Source organism: Rhyacophila brunnea, unplaced genomic scaffold (genome assembly GCF_057557595.1).
Source record: "Rhyacophila brunnea isolate RB1 unplaced genomic scaffold, BYU_Rbru_1.0 scaffold_17, whole genome shotgun sequence".
Classification (NCBI taxonomy): domain Eukaryota; kingdom Metazoa; phylum Arthropoda; class Insecta; order Trichoptera; family Rhyacophilidae; genus Rhyacophila; species Rhyacophila brunnea.
This window is the reverse complement of record NW_028232827.1, coordinates 31,556,109-31,570,598: the sequence shown is the minus strand read 5'-3', so window position 1 is coordinate 31,570,598 and position 14,490 is coordinate 31,556,109. Positions and strand designations below refer to the sequence as shown.

Here is a 14,490-nt window from a genome sequence, read left to right as displayed (position 1 = left end):
AACATAATTTGTGAACGAAAGGAATGGAATTACTTTGCTTGAACAGTTTGATGAAGGTTTGGATTGATTCAGGTTTTTGAAACCCACAATGACTGAGTGGCTAACATGTCGGCTTATAATGTCGTGGACCTGACAAATACATATATTGTTTTTCACGGTCTAAAAATATAATATCAGTTATGAATGTGACCGTAAATAATATACGTCAAGTGTTGCATTAAAATAATGTCATAATGACCAGAAAACCAGAATGATGTTTTAAACCAGGAGCATATGCACTTACCTGGCGTATAACTTCATCAACAGTAGATACACAATAGGTATTTGCTTCACAACTTAAATTAGAATGGTGACGGTGACACATCATAAACATACAGCAGCTGTCAGATTGATGTGACATGGTATACTTCGCCGGTAATATGAATCTAATATTATAATAACAACTTCAAACGATTGAATGTATTATTAGGATAAGTATAGTGTTTTAATATAATATAGGTACACATGTATTAGGTAGTTTTATTTAACCTCTACTGAAAGGGTAATATTATGTTAATTAAGATCGCACCAAATCGCTTGATTGAGAATAATATCCGGATTAAAAATTCACTAAAACATAAACAATTCGCCAAATCACTTGATTGAGAGTAGTATCCGTTTCTAAAAGTCACCAAAACCTAAATAAACATCTTTTGTTTCTAATACAAAGGCATTATTTATCATATTGTCATTACGATTGACGGAGTAGCCGCCATTTTGAAATATAATATTTTCAGTGTTGCAAACACATCGAAAAAATAAATTCCCTAATTAATATGTGTTGTAAAAAAAGTCACGTGCCGATCGAAAATCTATTGTAAAACAGTCAAAATAACCCTAAAAAACCCTAAAACGCAACGAAATTTATCAAATTCCATACTTTTATACTTGAATAAAGAACGTTTCTCTACTGAATTTTTCATTTAAACCTATTGGACATGACGAATAAGTCACACAATCGCTCGCAAAAACGGGCACAACTGTAGGATAATAATATATAGGAGATAATAATATATAGGAGATTATACACTTTTTGTACCTAGTCTTATTTCTTAGTTCAATGAAAACAAATACGTTTTGACGGACAAAGTCCAGTGTACACTATTTATGTCGGATCTTAACAGCCTACCTCCACATTCGCCACTGACAGATACAGTACCTACTCCACAACCTGCGTAATCCAAAAATTAGTAGGTTGTGTCAGGTTTTAGTTTGTTTTTAAGTTCCGAAATTAACGGTTTCCAACGATTGTTCAACTTTGAAAAAGGTATGATACCGTATCAATCTGTAGCATTTTATTTTACTAAAACTACATACATAATGGATGTTATTATCGACGTTCTATCTTGTAAACTTTATACCCCGTTTACACGTGCATGGATTCACTGTTCACAGTAAGAAAAAGTATGGGTAAAAACATGTATCCTGCAGTTGGCAAGATTGCGTGCACGAATCAAACAAGTTTGGAAGTTTCTGAATTTTAATGCTCAAGTAAGATCTGCACCTGCGCAGATATATATAGAAGTAGATTTGAAAATTAGATTAGCATGTGGGACGAACGATTAGATTAGATCAATTAGATGAATGGGAACATCCCATGAGAAACTTCTCCAAGCCGTGTTTGGGAATAGCGTGCAAAAATTCTAGTTTGACTTACATGGCTACTTCGCACGAGTCTAGACAAGCCGGGACGGGACGTTCTCTCTCGCCATACGACGATCAGAATATACAACCCGCATCTCCGATCCATACGCAGCGAATCGTGCGATAATATTCGCTACGTGTGAAACGGTGGTAGTCGGCAAATCAAGTAACGACAGGCGTCTTCGATCATTGACATCTTTGCATGTGCGATTTATTAGTATTCTGGGACGGCTATGCGCTTATATTCGAGGTGGTTGTCGTTGCTACGTCATGACAGCGAAAAATAATCAATTCACATTAAATTCAAAACAGTTGGTAAAACACATCACTCGTGAATTAATACGCCTCTGTGTACATTGAGATGTAAATTAGTGACACGGAGTTACCTATATACTTATTAAGTTCGTCTAAATTTGTCATTTTACCAGTACATTTTGATGAGTTCTGACAATTAATAATAATAAATAAAATGTAGGAAATTTACAGTTGATACTAAAAAAACAAATTAATTCTATGAATTTTTTTCTGTCAATAAATTAATTGATCATGCTAATATTATTATGATATCATGATGGATATTATTATCAAATATTGGTTATTATGTGATACATACATTATTTATATTATCCATTACCAGTTCATCCTACCACTACTTTGGCTAAGTGCCTATATCTATTTAAACCAGTAATTATTCAGAAGTTTTCATTCACCCCTAAGTCTATAATTTAACAAGGGTACCTTTACACATTGATCTTTTAGATGTCACTTAAAGATATATACACCTACACCTAGTGGACTTTATAATGATATGCAAATGTATGTTCACATGAAATACAAAAAAAAAGAAAAAAGTAACAGTATTGGTCAGCTATTATTAAAAAAACAGTGTAGGTAAATATAAGAAATACCTACATAAAAACATATTTATAAAGCAACATTCACCTGAACTCACCTTACGCAAGAGGAATATATTAATGTCCGAAACGATTTGTTTGAAAATACAGTATAACCCCTATTTTACGTTTTTTAAGGGACTGAAGAAAAAAAACCTAATTGGAGGGAAAATGTAAAAGGGGGGTATTGAAAAAAAGAATATTTAAATTTTATGTTACTAAAAAAATAACGTGTTATTAAAAAATAACGTTCAATTTAAATTTTTATGGAATTTTTTTTTATTTTTTATTTAAAACCTTACGCCGTTCGAATGTCACGACCGAATTGTCAAGCACGCGTAACTCGCATATTTTGAATATTTCCGACGTAAATCGCGGGAAATAAAAACGTAAATGCGGGTATTAAATGTTCTGAAATACATCGGGACCTTCGGGACTGAAAAAAATACACGCAATTGCCGGGAAAACGTGAATTCCGGGCACGTTAAAACGAGGTTATAATGTACTTGTTATTGCCCGTCCAATTGGCATTGACCGACCTTGCGATAACGGACAACAACTGATTTTCCCGATTTTTAAGATATATTATATTCAAATATCTCGTAACCTAATCTTATGCTGTTACACTAGTCTATTTAAGCATATCTAAAATACCTAAAGTCAGTCGTATAGAGCCACATAATCATATTATCCATGTAGCCTCAAATAAAGGAGTTTCAAATTGTTCTTTTGAACGCTCTCAACTAATAGATCGTACTTCAACTGATACGGGGCCGTATTGTTTCGATATTGTCGAAAAAATTCTCGACAGCTACCAGTATTGTATCGTAACACAAAATATTATCTACGTATCAGGAAAATATAAAACGAAATGTACGTACATTGTGTACAGAGGAAATAATGAATTAAGCAGCTGTTATTATTAACATTCACGAAGTAAAAACAATTTCGAGCCAATTCGCAGAATTCCCGACAATTGGAAATACGATCATATTATTATTATTATTATTATTTTCCAGCGACAGTTGATTAGTTTTTATCATTTTTGTACTTAGCAATTTGTAATGGAATATATTTCTAGCGAAGCTGTAAATATTGCAAATGAAGGTCATGCCGTGTCACATTTTCATTTAAAACAAATTACTAATAGTTGAATACTCATAAAAAATGCACAACTGTGCACATTTAGAACAATAATTAGAATACCAAGGTAATACAGTTTTTTTCCTAAGCTAATCTATTTAGATTTTAGATCTAGATATTATATCGATACAAGACATGGAGCACACACATTTTGACGATCGACGAAACATTAAACATTATATTTTGGATACACTCAAGCAATCAATTTCCACCATAAGTAGATACATATAATATTAAAATCATTATTATTATTTGTAAACAAGGCGAATCGACCATTTTGGCGAAATAGAGATTTTAATAAAAAAAAAACAATATGTACCTAGGTACCTCACTTTGTTGTGCAAAAACGGCGAATGTGTATCTCCACAAGAAAGCACTTAAAAACGATAATCGTACGGGCGAACATCCACTTAGTATTATGAATAAAACACGAATGTGACATATGAGGCCTTTTAAAATATTATGTTATAATGCCTATTATAAGGACAGTATTCTTTCTAAACTTTATTATAGACTTGTTAGAAATTTATGATCATCCACAGGAAATTAATAAATAAATATCAAAAGTTAAAAATCCTCCTCCTGTAAAATAGTATTTTCGTTAATTCGCCCTTTTTACAAAACAACGACGATAGTGATAATTTTTTTAGTGGCCCTACACCCCATCAGGCTGACCGCCTTCAGCCATTAATGACGCGTTACCTAACAACACTTTTTAAAGAATATACCTAGTATGGATATGGGAAACGACATGTTTGTAGTATGGGAACGCCTCCTAATTTCAATACAATTAATTGCCACAACACTTTTTCGACAAAACAAATGAATGTAGCGTATTCTCTCATTGAGTAGGCAAGCTAAATTGTTGTATTATTCTGAATGCCACTATATGAACGCCGAATAAATTGTTTCATTTTCTGACCAGGCGATACGTACGTCCAAGTGACCCGCCTCTTCCAGGGTTACATCGAGAACGAGGTGGACATGAACAGCGAGAACACGTGCAGGGAAAACTGCGACTATTACCAGGTTGCGAAGAACCATGGCTGCTTCAAGGAGCAGTTCTGCTCTAGGCAGCCGGCCTGCACCGGAAAGATTCTCTCATGCTCCTACATCGACTCCGACATGACGATTTGTCCATCGGTAATGAACAGACCACTGAACTTTTGGTTGAAAACACATAATATTGACATTGTTTTTTTTATAATACATATATATTATATTCGCAGTATTAATCGTAACGCAAAGCATTCACATTCGGCTTGGCTCAAAAACATTGTAACCGCATGAAATATGACAAAATAATTCATAGATTCCATTGAAATCATACAGATGCCACTATGCACAATTTCAATATGCGGACATATACGTAATATCGAGTTGCATTATGTGTAGTACTAATAAAATTGCATACTGTGGTTTATAAATTCTCGTAATTAAATATTTTTTTACAAGCCAAGATAAACGTTAAATGATAAATAATAGTTTGCTGTTGAGTGTTCGCTGTTGTTTATTAAAGTAAGGGCGAAATAATCGTTTAGTAAGGTTCATTTGTGACCGTTGGGTGGTAATACCACAGCCCTCGGGAAAAGATGCAATACGGTGTAAGCCACAGAAATAAAAAAAAATCCGCATTGGAATTCTCTGCCTGACACAACATGGTCATTTGATTATGTGGTGAATTGCAGATGCTAAAATTGTCGATTACATCTCTAGGGAGTGTTTTCACACATTAATTGAAAGGGGTGAGTTCGACACTCGGCTGGACAATTGCAATCCATAGCTAGTGGCATCATAATATACGTATACAGTCATGGAATAATAAAACATTATATTGTATGTATTACAAATCGTAATAAAACAATACATGCAACCACAGAACAGATTCTGAGTTCCCTGCATGCAACACAGCAATCGATTTGGAAAGCAATGCGGTCGATAACCATATAATTTATAAATTATAATACCTACATTATGTGAGTATTTTTGCAAATGGCGCGATCGCGGCAGGTCAATATTTCGTCGCCTTGACCGCAGGTGTGCACAACCATATGAATGCCACACGCGAGTCTGTATATTCATAATGATTAACGTTTATCTATATATGCCTAGTTATATTACGCACCTTGAATACATACATGCTAATTATACAATAATATATTTCGCAGCAGCTGAGAGCATGACTGCAGGAAGTAAGGCTTTTGTTTGTGTTTGAATGTGACGTCTGCAAATTCATCGGTTTTTGTTTGTTAAAAAATAGTTATATGATGCAAGTTTGCAACCTTTTGAATAAAGATGTGCAAATGCCAGGAAATACAAAAATATTGAGAAGTGGGTTACATTCTGGATTAGGCTTTAACGAGTTTAATGAGAAATATGGGACGTTAGTTTAAGAATTTATGAATATGTTATTTTATCATAGTTACATCTGTAAATATGCAGTGTGTCACGTAGACGAAACGCGAATTCAATATTGGCAATATTTGAGAACATTCAGGCGGGATTTGTATTTGTTGTGTTTCATGGCCTGACCGTCATTATGTCGTAAACCATAGGTGAAATTCCCCGTGGACTTTATCAATCTGTAAATCAATCAATCAATCTGTTGGTTTAAAGTATTGTGCTTTTTAAAATAAATTCCTACATATTACATAATCAAACACAAAAGCGCTTAATTCAAAACCCTTTCAAATTAAGGTAAATCTTATAAGAATATATTTTTGCATGTTTCCTTTAAACTTCTATAAACTTTTATGCTTTCATGCATAACACAGTTCATTCTTTCATTCACTTATGAAGCACACATACAACCTTTTGTCCACATATTTTGTAAAAACCAGCAATGTCAGATAAGGCCTGTTGATTGATGGTAGAATTGATATATCTCGAGCGCATATTAAAATCGGACTGCTCAACTATGATAAATGCTTTATATGATTATATTAATTAATGATTTTAAATGTTACTCTATTTTAGGCGGTAAAATCAGGCAGACGATACGATTGGATCGAGTACGAGAATGGAAGGGTACTCGGAAAGAAAGGAAATGGAGCGTGCGCACGAGGATCCTCGAACGTAAGCAATTAGCACATGTACAATTAGAATAGGAATTTTCAGGAAGGACCTACCTAGCAACCCAATGCTTAGACAATAATTAGGTAGAGTTTCTTGTTTTCTATATACAATTAAAGTCATCCATAACCGACATGGGTGACTTAAATTGCCCATTGTCACTACCTCGCAGGGTTTATTTTAAATTAAAGCAGTGGAATAATGTAACATACCCACTAAAATCGTTATTTCCCAATTTCAAAATGTAATTAGTAGTTATCACAATACAATGAAATAGAGTGACATATTATTATGCAGTTAGATCATTATTACGTTTGCAAATGCCCAAATAGAATCGCCTTGAAATGATACGTTTGTGTAGAAATAAATTAATAGTTAAAGAATAAATCAATACATGTCAAATCAGATCAGTGGAATAAGGTTACATAATGTGCAGAAGGATCGTTATTACATGTTCGAATGTCAAAATTAAAACAGAATAACGAGATACAAGCACTTAGCTTATTATTACATGGTGTCAAAATATAATTCAGTTGAAAAGGTACTTGTGTGATATGTATACAGTTGGATCCTTTATTACATTTGCAAATACTAAAATGAATCATATTTCTAAGTTTTTATTATATTGCTGAATACTTAGGTCTCTTGGCAAATAAAATATGACATTTCTATACGAAGCAACCAATAATAAAATTAGTTGGAAAAAACGATACATTTGACAAATGTTAAAAAAGACACTGGTGTCGCTGGGACATAACATGAACGAGAATTCGGGAGTCAGCAGATACCTTCACAGAGCCAAAGCACAAACAACAAGCCGAGAATATTTTAACTTGTCTTATGTGTGTGTTGGATGGGCAGGTGGACTCATGGTGGAGATGGTTGTTCTGGCATTGCTCCTACTGTTTCTGCATTTGCGACCAGTCGGGCATGCAGTCAGACAGATACATCAGCATGCTGGAGACCATGTCCAATATTACCGCCAATAAGTTAGAACTGATTACATTTTTACAACATGCATATTTTGAATTTGTTGCAAGCCACCCGTCTCATGTCACCGCTTACCTCCTTATATATCATCTTTTAATGCATACATTTCCACTGATGAAAGCTTTGGTATGACTTGTCACATTCATGTATCTTCCACGTCTATCGTTCTCGCACGTTACCTCAGCATGTATTTTTCTATGACTAGTTATCTACTAAAGCTGCCATCAGTTGAACTGTAGCTTGTTCTGTAGCCGATGATAGTTCACTGCCCATAATAATAAATACATATTGAACTATTATATTATTTTATGTAATGCTTTTTTTGTATTGTATTTACACTAAACAAAACATCTTCCAACAGACCACTAAACCCACATTTATGTCTGACACTTGTATCGGCACCTGTGCAATAATAATATAGAACATAAATGTAGCATCACAGACAAATGTTAATCTTATATAATTCATCCACAGCAATGTTTATGCTTTCATCTTGATAACGTGAAACAGCGATACCAATCGAAAGAATATTTAACTTCTAATTGATGAAATGTTTGTACTATTCCATGGAAATCTGTCAAGGAAAGTTGTCATTTGATAATTCAAGTTATATGTTATAATCAAATACTATCATAAAACAGATAGTTAATCATCTACATTTACAAAGAACACCAATTCTATCATACAATACACACACTACAGACTACGCAGAGGTTGATTTGTCTTTTAAAAGTTCTGCAAATGCCTGTGTGGAAAATATATTGTCTTTCCGTTTTGATTGCACGCGTGTGTGTCCTGTGTGTTTGACTATCAGGTCGACTCTTGGTGGCGATGGGCCTTGTACCACTGTTCCTATTGCCTGTGCATTTGCGAGGAAGCCGGACCCGAAAGCGACCGTTACATCAGCATGCAGACCCTGCTGGCCAATGCCACAGAGAACAAGTCAGTATCCCTCTTCTGAAAACCGCTCCATATTCTTCAATACACTAGTCTTTCACTTCTATCACAAAAACAACTGTCATTTGATTTATTACAATTGATCACCATTATCTGTTTTATTATAAAATTGGTTGTCATTTGTTTTTTCACAAAATCAACTGTCATTTGTTTCAATAAATCACACCGCTTTGGGCTGGTTTTTCTCTTTCATTTTCGCACATCCAATTCAAAATATCTTTTCTGTTCTCGACATGACTTTGGAAATTTGCACTTCATTTGGATTGGAATATAAAAGTCCAGAACGCGTGAGACAATCAATCATCTGGATTATTATAGCACTATATATACTCATAGAATTATGGTGGAATTGAAAAAACAATTAATTATGTCTGTTTTCTTTCAATCATAATACATAATGAGGTGTTCTAATTATTTTTCAGTCCAATATGTTGCCTTGGCTGTTATTGGGTAATGTGGCAATGGGTTATGTTGCTGAAAAATTATATTTTTCAATATCAGTTTGAACATGTTAATTGTTCAACCAGTGGAGAAGGTGGAGGAGGAGGAGATACTGAAGTATATAACTCAATCTCTATGGCATTTGCATGCAAAACCATTGCTTTTATTAACTGATATTACTAAATAAATTGCTTGTAAGAACTAACATCTTTGTATAATTGCCTGTTTTTTTTGGATTTCACTGAATTTTTTTACCAACAATTTATTAACTTAAATGCACGATGATCGCTTTAATTAAAAACTAATATGATATTTATTTAAATTAATGCATTCTATATTAATTACCCTATACAATATATTCAGCCAGTAAAAAATAAAATCAAGTGACTGTTACGAATGCCAGTAAAACCATTTAGATATTTGAGAAAAGACATTTAAACTAACTAAGTAACTCAGTCAGGTAGAATTTAATTATTTTTTTACTTCAATGTTTCTAGATTTATAAACTTACAATGCCATATTTGAAATTTACATTGCTTCATATTGAATTTTAAAATTAAGCACATTTTTTAACTTTTATTTAAAATTTAACAAAGACCATTTTAACAGTATTTGCAAATTAAACACTTTGAATACATTTCAATTTAATGAAAGTATTAGTGAGGTAGAGAGGCATGATTGACTACAATTATAGGTGTAAACTCTGACCCAAACTGAATTGATTTTGTAGGGTGATCACTGGACTCAGATTCGTGAAAAAGAACCGCGTTATCTACCTCCAGATAAGCGAAGGCACCCTGGAACCGATGGGCAAGATCAACCAGGCCTCCGTGAGGTGGCAGCCGATTAGAATGATCAACACGAGAGCGATTAGCACCGACTACCACACCCTGTCTCACGAGGAGAAGGCCATTGACCTGGATGACTTGGAAGGCCCCCCGGGGCACGTGCTGACGGGCGTGCGCTTCCAAAAGCTAGGTAGCCATCTTAATTTAGAGATCAAGACCTCGCTGTTCGATTTCAAAACCGGGAAGCTGTTGACGCCGCATCTGACCAGTCGATGGATAAGCAATGACAACACTGATGCATCCGAGACCGCACCGCGGTGAGTTGTGACTACAGAATCAAAATATTATAAAGTGTCTAGCAGTGGCGAAGACTACTGAGGAATAATTTGACCTTCACTTTGACTGATACAAATAGTTTAAAATATACAAGAATTTTCTAAACATAATATTATGTACCTACAAAGCAATTGCCAGGAATTCGCTACATTAGCATTAATTAAAATTATGTGAGAAATTGGCGATACCGATGGGTCTGTAATTGTGACTAATTTTGTATGAAAATAGAGAAATAAAAAAGATCATAGAAAAATGCACATCATACATTGAAATTCGGTGATGATATGACTTCAATTAATATTAAAAAGATTCTCACCGGCTGATCTGATACATGAATCAATTTTATTTTAATACCTTTTAATGTGTATTCAGTTCTATTAATAATCTTTATCAAGTGTTATCAATAATTAACACAGAAATAAATATTATTCAGTTGTAGAATTCATTTCACCCTCACTTTAATTGTAAAAAACGATTATACTACGAAAAGATCGATTAAGCATTACGAATCAGATCTCGAACAGAGTAAAAAATTCATACGTTCCACCACGCTCAATGTTTTTTATAGAAACATGTGGCAGCATGGAAACTATGGCTACCATATTAGTAAGACTGATATCGTAATCCACAATGGGGTCTTTTTTATAGCCTTTGTTTGTTTTACAGAACAAAAGTGGAGTTAAACAATCCGGATGTCCCTACCAGCAGTCGGGCCCCCTCGATCCCAGACTCCAACTCTGACCAGTACATCGAGTTCACCCATTCCAATATGGACACGGATGTCGCCCAAACGACAGTACCGTTCCTAGACGCCCAAATTGTGATGCCAGCACAGGCCGTTCCACTGTCAGGTATGGACTAATTCAATTCTGTACGTCAAAAGTGAAAGGTCGAATGTGAAGAATGTCATTTTTGTAAAAAAAAAAAAAAAAAATGGACACCCGACCTTCGACTTGTAATAATATTTTATGGAATGGACTGTTTCAGTGAATCTAAAGGTGTGTTGAAATTTTACAGATGTGGGTGAAAATAGTAGTTTTCAAATGGATCTGCAATGCGAAATGAATTGTACTGAATATAGTGAATAAAGTGAATAGTGGACAATGACTCATTTTTCAGCTACACTTTCATACATTTAGGCTCCGTCTAGTCGAGAAAGTATTCTTCAACGCATTTGATTAAAAGCTCGTGTTATATTTTGCAATTTCAGGTGCCGGACTATACCACAAGGGCCAGAAGACATACGGCGGGTTCATTGCCCCCAAGGTCTTCACATACGACTACTCCAGGCACATGCAGGTGACATTCCCTGACATGGACAACGGAGTCTAACCTTATTAAACTTATACATTTCAATTATTCTGTGAAAAGTATCTGTATTGCGCGCATAGTGAATTTGTAACCTAGGCTAAGTATGAGCAAACTACAGCCAAATGTCGATTCTTATGTCTTTAATTTTAGTGAATTTTTAGTGAATAATGTTCATGTTAGAATTTTTATAAATCAATTTAAGAAAATTCTTTTCGCTTTTAATACCACACAATTCAGTTTATTCTAATGAATAACAATTCAATTTCATTTCCACAATAGTACCCTGTCAATTAAAGATTTATCTTAAATAAATTTAAAAATGCAAACATCTATTTATATTTTACTGATCAAAAAATGTTCTGTTTCTTTTAATAATTCGAGAATGGCAAGCCAGAGTGGAACAGACAATTTTAATTTTACGGGAAACCAAATGCCTATCAAAAATGTCTTGCGCCGTAGTGTGGTTTAGTCACATCGATATCAATAATATTATATTGGCTTCTCCATATCAAATTCAATGATAACTTTTTTGGTTGCTTGTCCAAATGACAAAATATATCAAAATTGTTTCATGTAGTTAGACAAAAATCATTACAATCAAAATTTTGTATTTCAATAGTTTGTTCTCATCAACTTCCAATTTAATGTTTTAATGATTAATAATCCTCACAAATTTTGAAAATGTTTTAGTGATGCTTCCCAACTGTTTCCGAATTTGTAAATTTCACTGGTTCATAACTATTAAAACAAAATTTAGCAGCTCAATAGAAAAGGTCACATATCTAAAAATGGCCGAAGTTAGATAGTGACATCATCATTTCTATAATGATCAATTTACTTATATCTCTTTAAAAAATGTTTTTTTTGCAAGATAATCAATACAACAAAAGTAATTTGCTATATATAGTTGTCGAGGTTTTCTGCAATCTCAAATGACCGATCTGAAAAATATATAAATTACAATTTTTACTTATTTCCCAAGAAATATTCGATGAAAAAAATACCAAAAATTTTTATAGGTATTTATTTACCAACACCAACGATAGCAAATAATGACTTTTGACATTTATCCATATTTTGACAATTGAGATAGGATCTTATTGAGCCGTAAATTATTGTTTGAAGAGATTGGAATATATCACTTTCAGACTATTTAGATGACTTTTATATCAATGTAGACTTTTACAATAATGTCAATAAACCGTAATTCTATATGATGTGAATTCAACATAATTAATTATATCACTACCAACTGTAAGTTATAAAACACAACTATGTACACTTCTACCTTCAGTGTGTGGCTTTCTTAATTTTAACATTAACGAATTTCTGCATATTATCAATACAACGATTGTAAAATCTAATTTATTGATAGGTATTAAAAGGGCTGAGAATTTTAAAATGCCATGCAATAGTTTTTGTGTAGTTTTAAATACAAAAACGATCTGTACTGGCATTTTTAGTCTAATATAATATGATATTATCATTAGTAGATAATAATTTGTACTAATAAATTTATTCTTAATATTTCTTAGTAATTATAAGATTATTCAACAGAAAATCTAACTAAACCCTCCAACCCTTTGCTATAAAATTTAAAGTTACACTGGAACAATATAATATGTAATTTCAATTTAATGAGAAAATGCCAAAAATGAATATATATCAAATAATGACATAGGACCTTTTCACATAACTTTACTTTGATATATATTTTGATGATATATATTTAATATATATATTTTTTTTTTTTTAAATAGTTTTATAAATAAATTTAATTTAAAAGAGTAACTATTCTGTTATTTCAATCATTGACTAATAAAATGGGTTTTAATAAATTAAAATAAATACATTCTTTGTATGTTTCAACCAATGACATTAATATGGACGAAGCATCTGGGAAAAAAAATGACACTCACTTTTTTGTCGGGTCTGCCGAATGGCATAATCTGTTCTAACGCTATTACAATAAAGGTGATATTGCTATAAATTCCCGATGCCTTTTGTTGGGTCTGCCGAATGGTTCGGTTCGAACGAGTTCGTACAAATGAACATTGATACTAGAAACACTGTTCTAACGCCTTTACAATAAAGGTGATATTGCTATAAATTCCCGATGCGTGATATCGCATAATGGAAATTGCGTGACGTCTACCTATACATGTGCGAATGTAGCTATGCGCGAATTACTTGCTAGCTACTGTATTGAGTGCGTTGTCCATTAATAATGTCATTGGTTTCAACTATGAGCGAATTAATTTTGTCTGTAATATCATGTTTATAATGATTTTCTAATCAAAATATGTGCTATAAAATATCATGTGAGCAAGATGAGCACGTAGGTCAAATTGGGGCACTAACAACTGTGTACCATGAATGGGTACGTTAGCGTAACTCTTCATCAAACAAGGAGTTTTGACGGAAATATAATGATTAATAAAAATTGATAAAGGTGCCACTAGATCAGTAATCAAGGTCATGCAAAGGGATATTATGCAAGCAAATTTATGTGTACCTACCCTACATATGTAATATGGTTTATAGTATAAAATCACTGTATACCTTAGTTAATAATATAAGTTAATTAATTAAGAATATGATACATGTTTTAATGATACTCAGTAGATATAATAAACAATTACTCGTAGGTTACATTAGTTATAAGGTTTTGTTTTGTGATGATTATTTAACCTTTTAATGACCCCCCCCCCCACTCTCCATTCAGTCTGTTTCTCGACATCATGACATATGACAAAACCTTAAATCCGGGTCATTAGAGAGAAAAATTTTAGGTTTTCTGGGCTGCCAACCGAAATTTTCACTTTCAGACAAAATAATTGTTTTTTCTCAATCTACACGCAATACAACCGTATTTC

At 33.2% G+C, this 14,490-nt stretch overlaps 2 protein-coding genes across 5 annotated transcripts in view; one reads left to right on the top strand and one right to left on the bottom strand.

Moving 5' to 3' along the window:
• Positions 1–13,019, top strand: part of orion (chemokine-like protein orion) — a 51,820-nt gene extending 38,801 nt beyond the window's left edge. For 2 of the 4 annotated variants that reach the window (XM_085944483.1, XM_085944485.1), the window contains 6 exons: positions 4,645–4,862; positions 6,696–6,794; positions 8,596–8,723; positions 9,910–10,284; positions 10,970–11,154; positions 11,514–13,019. In XM_085944483.1, the coding sequence (XP_085800609.1) occupies positions 4,645–4,862; positions 6,696–6,794; positions 8,596–8,723; positions 9,910–10,284; positions 10,970–11,154; positions 11,514–11,635 (1,127 nt within the window). In that variant the 3' untranslated portion in view covers positions 11,636–13,019. Of the gene's footprint in view, positions 1–4,644; positions 4,863–6,695; positions 6,795–7,652; positions 7,781–8,595; positions 8,724–9,909; positions 10,285–10,969; positions 11,155–11,513 lie in introns of all 4 variants that reach the window. The other 2 variants (XM_085944484.1, XM_085944482.1) reach the window with 2 other exon arrangements.
• Ubr3 (Ubr3 ubiquitin ligase) overlaps positions 1–14,490 on the bottom strand; it is a 186,993-nt gene that overhangs the window by 75,274 nt on the left and 97,229 nt on the right. The window lies entirely within an intron of this gene.